The sequence below is a fragment of the Pseudorca crassidens genome, chromosome X, assembly GCF_039906515.1.
Source record: "Pseudorca crassidens isolate mPseCra1 chromosome X, mPseCra1.hap1, whole genome shotgun sequence".
Classification (NCBI taxonomy): domain Eukaryota; kingdom Metazoa; phylum Chordata; class Mammalia; order Artiodactyla; family Delphinidae; genus Pseudorca; species Pseudorca crassidens.
Window position 1 is genome coordinate 39,662,620 of NC_090317.1, and position 12,320 is coordinate 39,674,939.

At 37.5% G+C, this 12,320-nt stretch overlaps 1 protein-coding gene across 1 annotated transcript in view; it reads right to left on the minus strand.

Moving 5' to 3' along the window:
• The window catches only part of DNAAF6 (dynein axonemal assembly factor 6), a 40,488-nt gene that overhangs the window by 23,011 nt on the left and 5,157 nt on the right, over positions 1-12,320 (minus strand). Inside the window, exons 2-3 of the mRNA XM_067723098.1 lie at positions 11,436-11,558; positions 7,117-7,180 (exon numbers count right to left, since the gene is read on the minus strand). Coding sequence (XP_067579199.1) covers positions 7,117-7,180; positions 11,436-11,555 — 184 coding nt within the window. The 5' untranslated portion in view covers positions 11,556-11,558. The remainder of the gene's footprint in view (positions 1-7,116; positions 7,181-11,435; positions 11,559-12,320) is intronic.

A 12,320-nucleotide genomic window follows, 5' to 3' on the forward strand; every position in this document is an offset into this window, starting at 1 on the left:
AGTTGAAGCTTTTGCCTGTTTTACCCCTTGAAATTTCTCCTGTTCTTCTTCACACTAAGTTTGGGATCACTGAAGTGAAATATTTTCTATTTGTAATCGCTAGCTTGGTTTTTGGTCAGAGAAGCTAAATTCGTAACAATTGACTTAAATTTTTAATCAACACACAGCCAATACATTGAAGAGTTGTAATAATAATTGTAGAAAATTTGGAAAACACATATAAGCAAAAAGAAGAAAATAGAATAATCTACATTCTAACCACCCAGAGATGATCAATGATAGCATTCTGGTGTACATCTTTCCAGTCTCTCTCTCTCTCTCTCTCTCTCTCTCTGTATATGTGCGTATATCTATATCTATATCTACAGAAATATATATACATATATGTGTATATACACATATAAAACATATAATATACAAATATTTAGTACATAAAATAACATATTGTGTATAAAATATATATTATATACAACATATATGCAAAGAAATATTACACATTTTTTCAGAAACAAATAGGATCATACGTAAAATATTTTTACATAAAAGAACAAATCAAACATGCAATCAATCTGATTTGGATAGAAATACTTTATCTTGCCTTGTGTTTTACTATTTAAAAGTCCCTTGATACCTTTTCCGTGCAAGCCTGACATAGTTCTTTAAAAATATTATCAGTGAAAGAAACTGAAAACAGTAGAGACAATGATCATTTTTAATGCATTATTTTCCTCATATAGACATGGGCTCTAAAGAAAATCTCTCTCATTTGTCCTTTATGTCAACTGAGCACATGCCTGGGGTTTCTACATGTCATATTTAAATGTTTGAAAGTAAATGGAGGCTCACACCAATGAGTACTTGCCAGAGCAGTTGCTGCCAGTGTCTTCGTCCCCACAGTGAGCCACAGCCACCCCCTGCCTCCTCAGGAGTCCCTCCAATAGTAGCAGTAAAGTTTAACCATTCAGAGGACCTTCAAGATGGCGGAGGAGTAAGACGTGGAGATCAACTTCCTCCCCACAAATACGTCAGAAATACATCTACATGTGGAACAACTCCTACAGAACACCTACTGAATGCTGGCAGAAGACATCAGACTTCCCAAAGGCAAAAAAAATCCCCATGTACCTGGCTGTGTGGCTGAAAGGGTCTTGATGCTCCAGCTGGGTGTCAGGCCTGAGCCTCTGAGGTGGGAGAGACGAGTTCTGGACCACCAGAGACCACCTGGCTCCACGTAATATCAAACGGCGAGAGCTCTCCCAGAGATCTCCAATTCAACGCTAAGACACAGCTCCACTCAACGACCAGCAAGCTCCAGTGCTGGACACCCCATGCCAAACAACTAGCAAGACAGGAACACAACCCTGCCCATTAGCAGAGAGGCTGCCTAAAATCATAATAAGTTCACAGACACCCCAAAACACACCACCAGACGTGGTCCTGCCCACCAGAAAGACAAGATCCACCCTCATCCACCAGAACACAGGCCCCAGCCCCCTCCACCAGGAAGCCTAAACAACCCATTGAATCAACCTTAGACACTGGGGGCAGACACCGAAAACAATGGGAACTACGAACCTGCAGCCTGTGAAAAGGAGACCCCAAACACGGTAAGTTAAGCAAAATGAGAAGACGAGAAATATGCAGCAGAGGAAAGAGCAAAATAAAAACCCACCAGACCAAAAAATGAAGAGGAAATAGGCAGTCTACCTGAAAAAGAATTCAGAGTAATGATATTAACATGATCCAAAATCTTGGAAATAGAATGGAGAAAATACAAGAAACATTTAACAAGGACCTAGAAGAACTAAAGAGCAAACAATGACGAACAACACAGTAAATGAAATTAAAAATTCTCTAGAAGGAATCAATAGCAGAATAACTGAGGCAGAAGAATGGATAAGTGACCTGGAAGATCAAATAGTGGAAATAACTACCACAGAGCAGAATAAAAAGAAGGACACTACATAATGATCAAGGGATCAATCCAAGAAGAAGATATAACAATTGTGAATATTTATGCACCCAACATAGGAGCACATCAATACATAAGGCAAATACTAACAGCCATAAAAGGGGAAATCGACAGTAACACAATAATAGTAGGGAACTTTAACATCCCACTGTCACCAACGGACAGATCAACCAAAATGAAAATAAATAAGGAAACACAAACATTAAAAGACACATTAGACCAGATAGACTTAATTGATATTTATAGGACATTCCATCCAAAAACAACAGAATATACTTTCTTCTCAAGTGCTCATAGAACATTCTCCAGGATAGACCATATCTTGGGTCACAAATCAAGCCTTGGTATATTTAAGAAAACTGAAATCGTATCAAGTATCTTTTCCGACCACAACGCTATGAGACTAGATATAAATTACAGGAAAAATCTGTAAAAAATACAAACACATGAAGGCTAAACAATACACTACTAAATAACTAAGAGATTACTGAAGAAATCAAAAAGGAAATCAAAAAATACCTAGAAACAAACAATAATGAAAACACGACGGCCCAAAACCTATGGGACGCAGCAAAAGCAGCTCTAAGAGGGAAGTTTATACCAATACAACCCTAACTTAAGAAATAAGAAACATCTCAAATAAACAACCTAACCTTACACCTAAAGCAATTAGAGAAAGAAGAACAAAAAACCCCAAAGGTAGCAGAAGGAAAGAAATCATAAAGATCAGATCAGAAATAAATGAAAAAGAAATGAAGGAAACAATAGCAAAGATCAATAAAACTAGAAGCTGGTTCTTTGAGAAGATAAACAAAATTGATAAACAATTAGCCAGACTCATCAAGAAAAAAAGGGAGAAGACTCAAATCAACAGAATTAGAAATGAAAAAGGGGAAGTAACAACTGACCTGGCAGAAATTCAAAGGATCATGAGTGATTAATACAAGCAGCTCTATGCCAATAAAATGGACAACCTGGAAGAAATGGACAAATTCTTAGAAATGCACAACCTTCCGAGACTGAACCAGGAAGAAATAGAAAATATAAACAGACCAATCACAAGCACTGGAATTGAAACTGTGATTAAAAATCTTCCAACAAAAGCCCAGGACCAGATTGCTTCATGGGTGAATTCTATGAAACATTTAGAGAGAGCTAACACCTATCCTTCTCAAACTCTTCCAAAAATATAGCAGAGGGAGGAACAGTCCCAAACTCATTCTACGAGGTCACCATCACCCTGATACCAAAACCAGACAAATATGTCACAAAGAAAGAAAACTACAGGCCAATATCACTGATGAACATAGATGCAAAATCCTCAACAAAATACTAGCAAACAGAATCCAACAGCACATTAAAAGGATCATAAACCATGATCAAGTGGGGTTTATTCCAGGAATGCAAGGATTCTTCAATATATGCAAATCAATCAATGTGATACACCATATTAACAAATTGAATGATAAAAACCATATGATCATCTCAATAGATGCAGAAAAAGCTTTTGACAAAATTCAACACTCATTCGTGATAAAACCTCTCCAGAAAGTAGGCATGGAGGAACTTACCTCAACATAATAAAGGCCATATATGACAAACCCACAGCCAACATCATTCTCAATGGTGAAAAACTGAAACCATTTCCACTAAGATCAGGAATAAGACAAGATTGTCCACTCTCACCACTCTTATTCAACAGAGTTTTGGAAGTTTTAGCCACAGCAATCAGAGAAGAAAAGGAAATAAAAGGAATCCAAATCGGAAAAGAAGAAGTAAAGCTGTCACTGCTTGCAGATGACATGATACTACACATAGAGAATCCTAAAGCTGCTACCAGAAAACTAGTAGAGCTAATCAATGAATTTGGTAGAGTAGCAGGATACAAAATTAATGCACAGAAATCTCTGGCATTCCTATACACTAATGATGAAAAATCTGAAAGAGAAATTAAGGAAACACTCCCATTTACCATTGTAACAAGAAGAATAAAATACCTAGGAATAAACCTACCTAAGGACACAAAACTCCTGTATGCAGAAAACTATAAGACACTGATGAAAGAAATTAGAGATGATAGAAACAGATGGAGAGATATACCATGTTCTTGGATTGGAAGAATCAACATTGTGAAAATGACTTTACCACCCAAAGCAATCTACAGATTCAGTGCAATCCCTGTCAAACTACCAAAGGCCTTTTTCACAGAACTAAAACAAAAAATTTCACAATTTGTATGGAAACACAAAAGACCGCGAATAGCCAAAGCAATCTTGAGAAAGAAAAATGGAGTTGGAGGAATCAGGCTCCCTGACTTTAGACTATACTACTAAGCTACAGTAATCAAGACAGTATGGTACTGGCACAAAAACAAAGCACAAAACCAGTATGGTACTGGCACAAAGAAATATAGATCAATGGAACAACATAGAAAGCCCAGAGATAAACCCATGCACATACGGGCACTTTATCTTGATAAAGGAGGCAAGAATATACAATGAAGAAAAGACAGTCTTTCAATAAGTGGTGCTGGGAAAACTGGACAGCCACATGTAAAAGAATGAAACTAGAACACTCTCTAACACCATACACAAAAATAAACTCAAAATGGATTAAAGACCTAAATGTAAGGCCAGACACTATAAAACTTAGAGGAAAACATAGGCAGAACACTCTATGACATAAATCACAGCAAGATTCTTTTTAACCCACCTCCTAGAGAAATGGAAATAAAAACAAAAAAAACAAATGGGACCTAATGAAACTTCAAAGCTTTAGCACAGCAAAGGAAACCATAAACAAGACGAAAAGACAAACCCTCAGAATGGGAGAAAATATTTGCAAATGAAGCAACTGACAAAGGACTAATCTCCAAAATTTACAAGCAGCTCATGCAGCTCAACATCAAAAAAAAAACAAACAGCCCAATCCAAAAATCGGCAGAAGACCTAAATAGACATTTCTCCAAAGAAGATATACAGATTTCCAATGAACACATGAAAGGATGCTAAACATCACTAATCATTAGAGAAATGCGAATCTAAACTACAGTGAGGTATCACCTCACACCAGTCAGAATGGCCATCATCAAAAAATCTACAAACAATAAATGCTGGAGAGGATGTGGAGAAAAGGGAACCCTCTTGCAGTCTTTGTGGGAATGTAAATTGATACAGCCACTATGGGGAAGGGTACGGAGGTTCCTTAAAAAACTAAAAATAGAACTGCCATATGACCCAGCAATCCCAATACTGGGCATATACCCTGAGAAAACCATAATTCAAAAAGAGTCATGTGCCACAATGTTCATTGCAGCTCTATTTACAATAGCCAGGAGATGGAAGCAACCTAAATGTCCATTGACAGTTGAATGGATAAAGAAGATGTGGCCCATATATACAATGGAATATTACTCAGCCATAAAAAGAAATGAAATTAGAGTTATTTGTAGTGAGGTGGATGGACCTAGAGTCTGTCCTAAAGAGTGAAGTAAGTCAGAAAGAGAAAAACAAATACTGTATACTCACACATATATATGGAATCTAAAAAAAAAAAGGGGGTCTGAAGAACCTAGGGGCAGAACAGGAATAAAGACGCAAACATACAGAATGGACTTGAGGACACAGGGAGAGGGAAGGGTAAGCTGGGACGAAGTGAGAGAGTGGCATGGACATATATACACTACCAAATGTAAAATAGATAGCTAGTGGGAAGCAGCCGCATAGCACAGGGAGATCAGCTCGGTGCTTTGTGACCACCTAGAGGGGTGGGATAGGGAGGGTGGGAGGGAGGGAGATGCAAGAGGGAGGAGATATGGGGATATATGTATAGGTATAGCTGATTCACTTTGTTATACAGCAGAAACTGACACAACATTGTAAAGCAATTATACTCTAATAAAAATGTTAAAAAAAAAAGAGAAAGTAAATAGGCATGCTAAATCCCAGCTTGCATTTGTTCCAACTGTTGCGGCAGCAAATGGAGACCCACATTAGGTGCAGAACATTATTTTGATTACTGTTAAGCATTCCCAGAAATGCACCTGATTGTCAGGTTTTCAATTCTTCCAGTTCATTTGAAATGATCTGCTTCCATCTAGCATGGGCTTTGTAAAGCATAATTACAGATTTACATATAATGTTTTACATATGACTCATTGTTCTTAGAATTTAGAGATTATTAGACCTACATTATCAGAAATACAGGCAGCACAGAAATACATCCAAATTTGAACTAGTCTTCTGTGAAATGAATATCTCTTGAATAAGGCAAATAGGCTCTTGAGTATGTAGAATAACTGAAATTTTAAAATTGTCCACTCAGACCTCATTTTAGTCATTATTAAACATTTTTCCAGACAAAATCTTTTACAATTACCTAAATTGATGAGAGTACTTCATCTCCTCTCCCTGTCCACCCTTTGGTAACTGTGATCACGACCAACAGAATTACAGATTTCTACATTTTTAAAGATGTGCAAAATGTTCAACTCTGTGAAAATGTATAGGCCAAAATGCTGGGAAAACACCCAAAAAATATTTATTCTAGTTTACCGGACCCGTGACTTTATAAGTCACCCCATGGGCTTTAATTTATAAGCTTTTCAACTTAAGATAAAATTGTGTAGTTATTTGTTTCATTGTGTTCTCCAAAGGACTATTAGCTCAATGGGGGCAGGGAACCTTTCTATTTTGATCTCCATTGTAGTCTCAGAGATGATCATACTACCTGGTACATAATTAGCTCTCAACAAATATTTATTGAATGAATTAATGAATTCTGTGAAATTGCCAGAATATAGCAGCACAGAACGTGAAGGAGTTAAATGTCGTGGTAACTAGACCCTAAATACTAAAAAAGTTATCTAACCACATGTGACTGTCCTGGTTTTCCATCTCAGGAAATATGCCAAAAAATGTGAAGAACTCAAGGCAAATTAATTTCCATTACCAGAAAAACAACTTACCTGCAACACTAGAGTAAAAACAATATCTTTATATGTAAATAGTTGTTCATCGTTCTCACAATTATTTGAGTTCAGCTTTGATAAGTGCTAGTGTTAGTATTACTCTCCCTATCATTTTGCTCCCAAAGAAAAGATTATACTGATTATATTGATCTATATGCTTTATTAAATAACTTACCTTTAAGCGCTTCTGTTTTTGGTGGTCCAATATCCCCAGGACCCATTTCAGATGAACTATTTGACTGGAGGAGAGGAAAAAAAGTCCAACATTCTGTAATTACTACTTGTATAACTTGCACGACCAGTGATACTTTAAATTTGATAAGCTTTCCGTCTACAGTTTCATTAAGCTTCCCAGTTTCATTACCCATTGCTATTATATAACCAAGAGACAGATGTCAAGTATTATTTTGAATGTGTTTTCCTCGTCCTTTCAAAAAGTATTTGGTTTAATAGACCCCAAGGCAGAATTGATCTTTGATCAGACTAAATCCCCAGTTCCAGCCCAGTGAATCATGTATTCTTGGGGCTAGGGGAATGAGCCACATTCAACTCTTTGAAGGTTAGAACCAAGTGTTAGAATAAGAGCATCGACCCCTTTGGGTTTTGGCAGTTGTCTGGTCATAGTTAGATGGGGGACAGAAGTATGGGAAAGTTTTATAGAAATTAAAACAAACCACTAAATAGAGTCTAAGTATTTAGACATCAAACAACTCATTCAAAAGTCTTGATAATAGGGCTTCCCTGGTGGCGCAGTGGTTGACAGTCCGCCTGCCGATGCAGGGGACACGGGTTCGTGTCCCGGTCCGGTAAGATCTCACATGCCGCGTAGCGGCTAGGCCCGTGAGCCATGGCCACTGAGCCTGCACGTCCGGAGCCTGTGCTCCGCAATGGGAGAGGCCACAACAGTGAGAGGCCCACGTACCGCAAAAAGTCTTGATAATAGCTTTTACTTGTTTCCACTGTGGATATGAAATACTTCTTTGTCCCATCACCTCATGACACTGAACTAGTGGATTTAAACAGCAACGCCAGATTAATAGTGTCAAATACATGCTGAACCACTTCAGTCTTCATGCAAGTTCAGGTTTATTTTGCCATCTTCTGTACGAGCAGACATACCCCCTGTATGGGACAGGAACAGCAGACATACTGCCCCTGTCTCACCAGTAGAAGAACAGTTTTCTTTTTTCAGCTAAGCATAACACACATTACACCATCAGTATAGCGGCTACCACCTTATTGGTCCCTGTCAGGAGTTCTTCGCTACTTCAAGAAATCCCAATTTTTTTTTTTTACTAATTGTTCTTGCTGATGTCAGACTCTGCAGCTCCAATTCACTCCATTGCTGGCAGTCAAAACTTCTTATTGCGTGGTCCTGGCAAACTAGTACCTCCAAGTCTCCTTTTCCAGGCTCCTGCCCTTATCTCCCAAGACTTCAGACAGGTACACAAGTTATAATGTCCTGTTTGGGCAAGAGGAATAGGGTCTGTCCTTGAAAGCTGGTGGAAAAGCTCAACTGTGTCTTTTTTATGCTAAATTATTCCAACAGCTATAAATTATAAATTAATCTGTAACATTTCAAAGGTTTCTGAGACAGTAACTATTGCTTTCCAAAAGGTGCTTCAAAAGTGCTATGTCTGCTGTTAAGGTGTTACAGGCATTTTTATGTGAAAATCCCAAGACAATATTCTGTACATTTTTTCCTTTTAAATCACTAAAGTCATGTAAACTGGCAGTGCTTTTCTTAAGTTATTAATCATGAGAATATTAATACTACTAATAGTCAACCAGGGTAAAGCATTTTTTGGAACCTGAGGGCCTCTTGTTTTGTTGAGTGCTTCCTTCCTCAGCAATTTAAAATCCATAGAAATAAAAACTTGAACATTCCTGACAAAAATTGGTATGCTCTCCATGGACAGTGATGATTGGATCAGTATATCAGAACAGAGGAGGAGTTTCAGTTTATTAACTTAATGAAAATAAATGATTAAAAATAAAATTTTCAAGTGAAAAGATGGATCAGGATAATAAAAACATTAAAAACCATCTGGTAATTGTTTCTATAAGAATATCATTTCAGCCTCTACCATGAATCTACATCCAATTATCCGAGCAATTTGTCATTGCAATTCATGCCACTTTGCAATATGTAAGAGAGTTAGAACATCCTTGTTACGTTGTCTGTGCAGAGCGGTAAACCTTATTTCCCAAGGTCTTAAGATCCCCTCGTGAGACAACAGACATACTCTCTTCCCAATCTCCTATATTCTTAACAATTCTTGGTGGGGATAGTGTAAATAAACCAATGTGTATGCAACAGTTCTAAATGCTGTTTTCAGTGAGTGTATTTTCAAAAACACATCGCTCTTGTAATCGTTCTACAGTTCCCAAGATTAATACATGTTAAAAAATGAAAAGCCGTTTCTCTCCTGGAAAATTTAATAGTTCATTAGAAACATTAATTTTTCTCACACTGTTCTGATACCCCAATTCTATATCCTCTAATGATATCTGTACTGTGGTGGCTGAATGACAAATTATCTCGAAATTGCTTATAACCCAGATATACAGAATCATACATTATTATAGTAATTTTCCTCTATATATTGTACAGTTTGGTAAAATGATTCTAGTCTCTCTATTCTCATAAGCACTCATCTTTCCCCTGGAAACATCTCTAGATGCAAATAAACATCTCCATACATAAATGCCAAAGGAAACAGGCTTTGTAACCAGGGAAAATTCTTATCTCTGAATCTGTTCTAGTTACAAGTTCCACTTCCCTTTATTCCACATCGCTGTTTCTCTATATGACATACTTTTATCTATATGACATAACTTTACCTTTTCTATACTTTTTCTATATGACATAACTTTACCTTTCCCAGGATTTATCATTCTATTTCAGCTAAGGTAGCAAAAACGAGTTTGCCTTCCCAAACTTATTGATATTGCACTTAACTTTTTCTTCTGTGTCCTATTTGTTGTATATATTCAATGCTGTTACTAATGGCCTGCTTTTTCTTTCCTTCTTTGGCCTCTACTAAGAATTTTCCCTGACTAAAACTTCTTGGTTCCTAATCCTGGCTCCAAGCTGACTCAGTTCCCCTCCTCTACAAATTTTATTTCCATTGCATGTCTTACTTGATTCTGCCCTGTTCCACATAACTTCTTCCTGGGGGGTGGAAGCTCAATCCAGTGTCAATCTGGTTGACACTGGATTGGCTGCCTATTTAGATTATACTACTTGTTTTCCCACACTATGGCAAAAAAGAATTTGGGGAGGAGAAAATTGATATGTATGTTCATGGGAGATGGTTTATTCATGGTAAACTGGTCATGATAACAAAGAACATTAAAATAGTTTAAAGCAAATTGATATATTCTGCTATAGTACGAGACTTTTTAAAATAAATTTATTTATTTTATTTATTTATTTTTGGCTGCCTTGGGTTTTCATTGCTGTGCGAGGGCTTTCTCTAGCTGCAGGGAGTGGGGGCTACTCTTCGTTGCGGTGAGCGGGCTTCTCACTGCGGTGGCTTCTCTTGTTGCAGAGCACAGGCTCTAGAGCGCAGGCTCAGTAGTTGTGGCACGCAGGCTTATTTGCTCTGCCGCATATGGGATCGTCCCGGACCAGGGCTCAAACCCCGGTCCCCTGCATTGAGAGGCGGATTCCTAACCACTGCGCCACCAGGGAAGCACCTATAGTATGAAACTTCTGCCGCAAATTTTGTTTGCCTTCACATAGGCAGTCTGATAGCCAAGGTTTGCTAATATCTAAGGAGGAGGAGAATGGAGAGCAGGGGGTTACATGGAAGTATTTTGAGTATTCTGAGCATACTGGCAGTGACTGTGGAATGGCCAAAGGTCAATTCATGCAACTCTCCTACCCAAAATGAAGCCCATCTTGCTGCTGCAAGCCTCCCTGAGGTTCCCTGTCCTGACCCCAAATGCTATTCAACTAATTAGATTCCACAGCTCTATCTGAGCATGTAGCAGGAAGCCAATTTTAATAGGCTGAAGCTAGTTTGTCCCCTTATTTGGCTCAAAATATTTTCTGTTCTGCTTTCATGTGTAGACAAATTTTTAAAAATTAAGGGTTTTGGGGGCCTAATTAATATTGTCTAATTAAAATTATTTGTTTTATAGAAATATTGTCTAGGCTTAAAAATCCTAGCTATCACTCTTTGTAATGGTTGTCAAGCATTCTTTGGCCATAAATATAAATGACAAACATTTTGAAATGTGGCTATTGCTACCATAGTTACAGAACTATTTTCCTATTCAGTGTTCAGGTAGTTTAGAAAAAATATAATTATGTTTGCTAGAAATGTACTAGAGGTTATACTCTCATGCATAATCAGTCCTGCAACCTCCTGTGAATGTATTAGATGACAGAGCCCTGCTCCCACAGCAAGGTTGGAACAAGTTGTTCAAATACAGTTTCACAACTTAGTGTGATCAGAACTAATTCATCTGTAAGTATACAACCACCTGTCCGGACTCAAAGTCATCCTCTTCCGGATAAAGCAGCTTAGAGAGAGCTTGAAGAGCTGAAGCTGAGGAAATGGTTTCCATTTCCATATGTTCGGATTCCATATTTTCAGATTCCATATTCTGAGGAAGAAGATAATAGAAAGAGGTATTTTAGTCTTCTATTTTATTTAAGACATGAAGATTTTTCTAAATTGTCATATCTCCCTCCTTTCCCTGGGTCACTCCATTATCTCTTATTCCTCCTTGAAAATCCTTGTAAACTCCTTCAAATATATGTATTTTGCTGACTCACAGACCTGGGGCAGCAAGTAAACGCAAGTATACAGCTTGCTTTATTAAAACTTCGTGCTCAATCTAACAAGCATTTCTTGAGCACCTACATAGTGGTTCTCAGATTTTAGTGTGTTTAAAGGTCACTTGGGGAGTTAGTTAAAAATGCACATCCTTAAACTTTACCCCAAGAGAAAGGGTTTGTCAGTGTCATGTAGAATGTACATTATTATTTGGAAACATACTTTTGTAGACTACCTTTTTATCTGTCTAATATATGCTGTCTAGCTTGTATATTCCTATTTAGTGAACTGAAAAGGATGTTTGTTGGGGGGAATATCTCAAGGAACTTTACTCATTTCACACTTTTGCCTCAGGCAGGCCGGTATCTTCTGCTTTATTTAAAATTTTAATCAACCCTTGATGATGCCTTGCATTATATTGCTGTTTGAGACCTCTAGTGGGTTGGTTCATTAACTTTAGTGAAAGTTCACACAAAATAAATTGTTTTTTTCTGATTATAATAGTGATACTATATATGTCTATTGTGGAAATTTTAGGAAATAATACATTAAAAGTAGAAATAAGAGAATCACAACTACTTGTAATCCT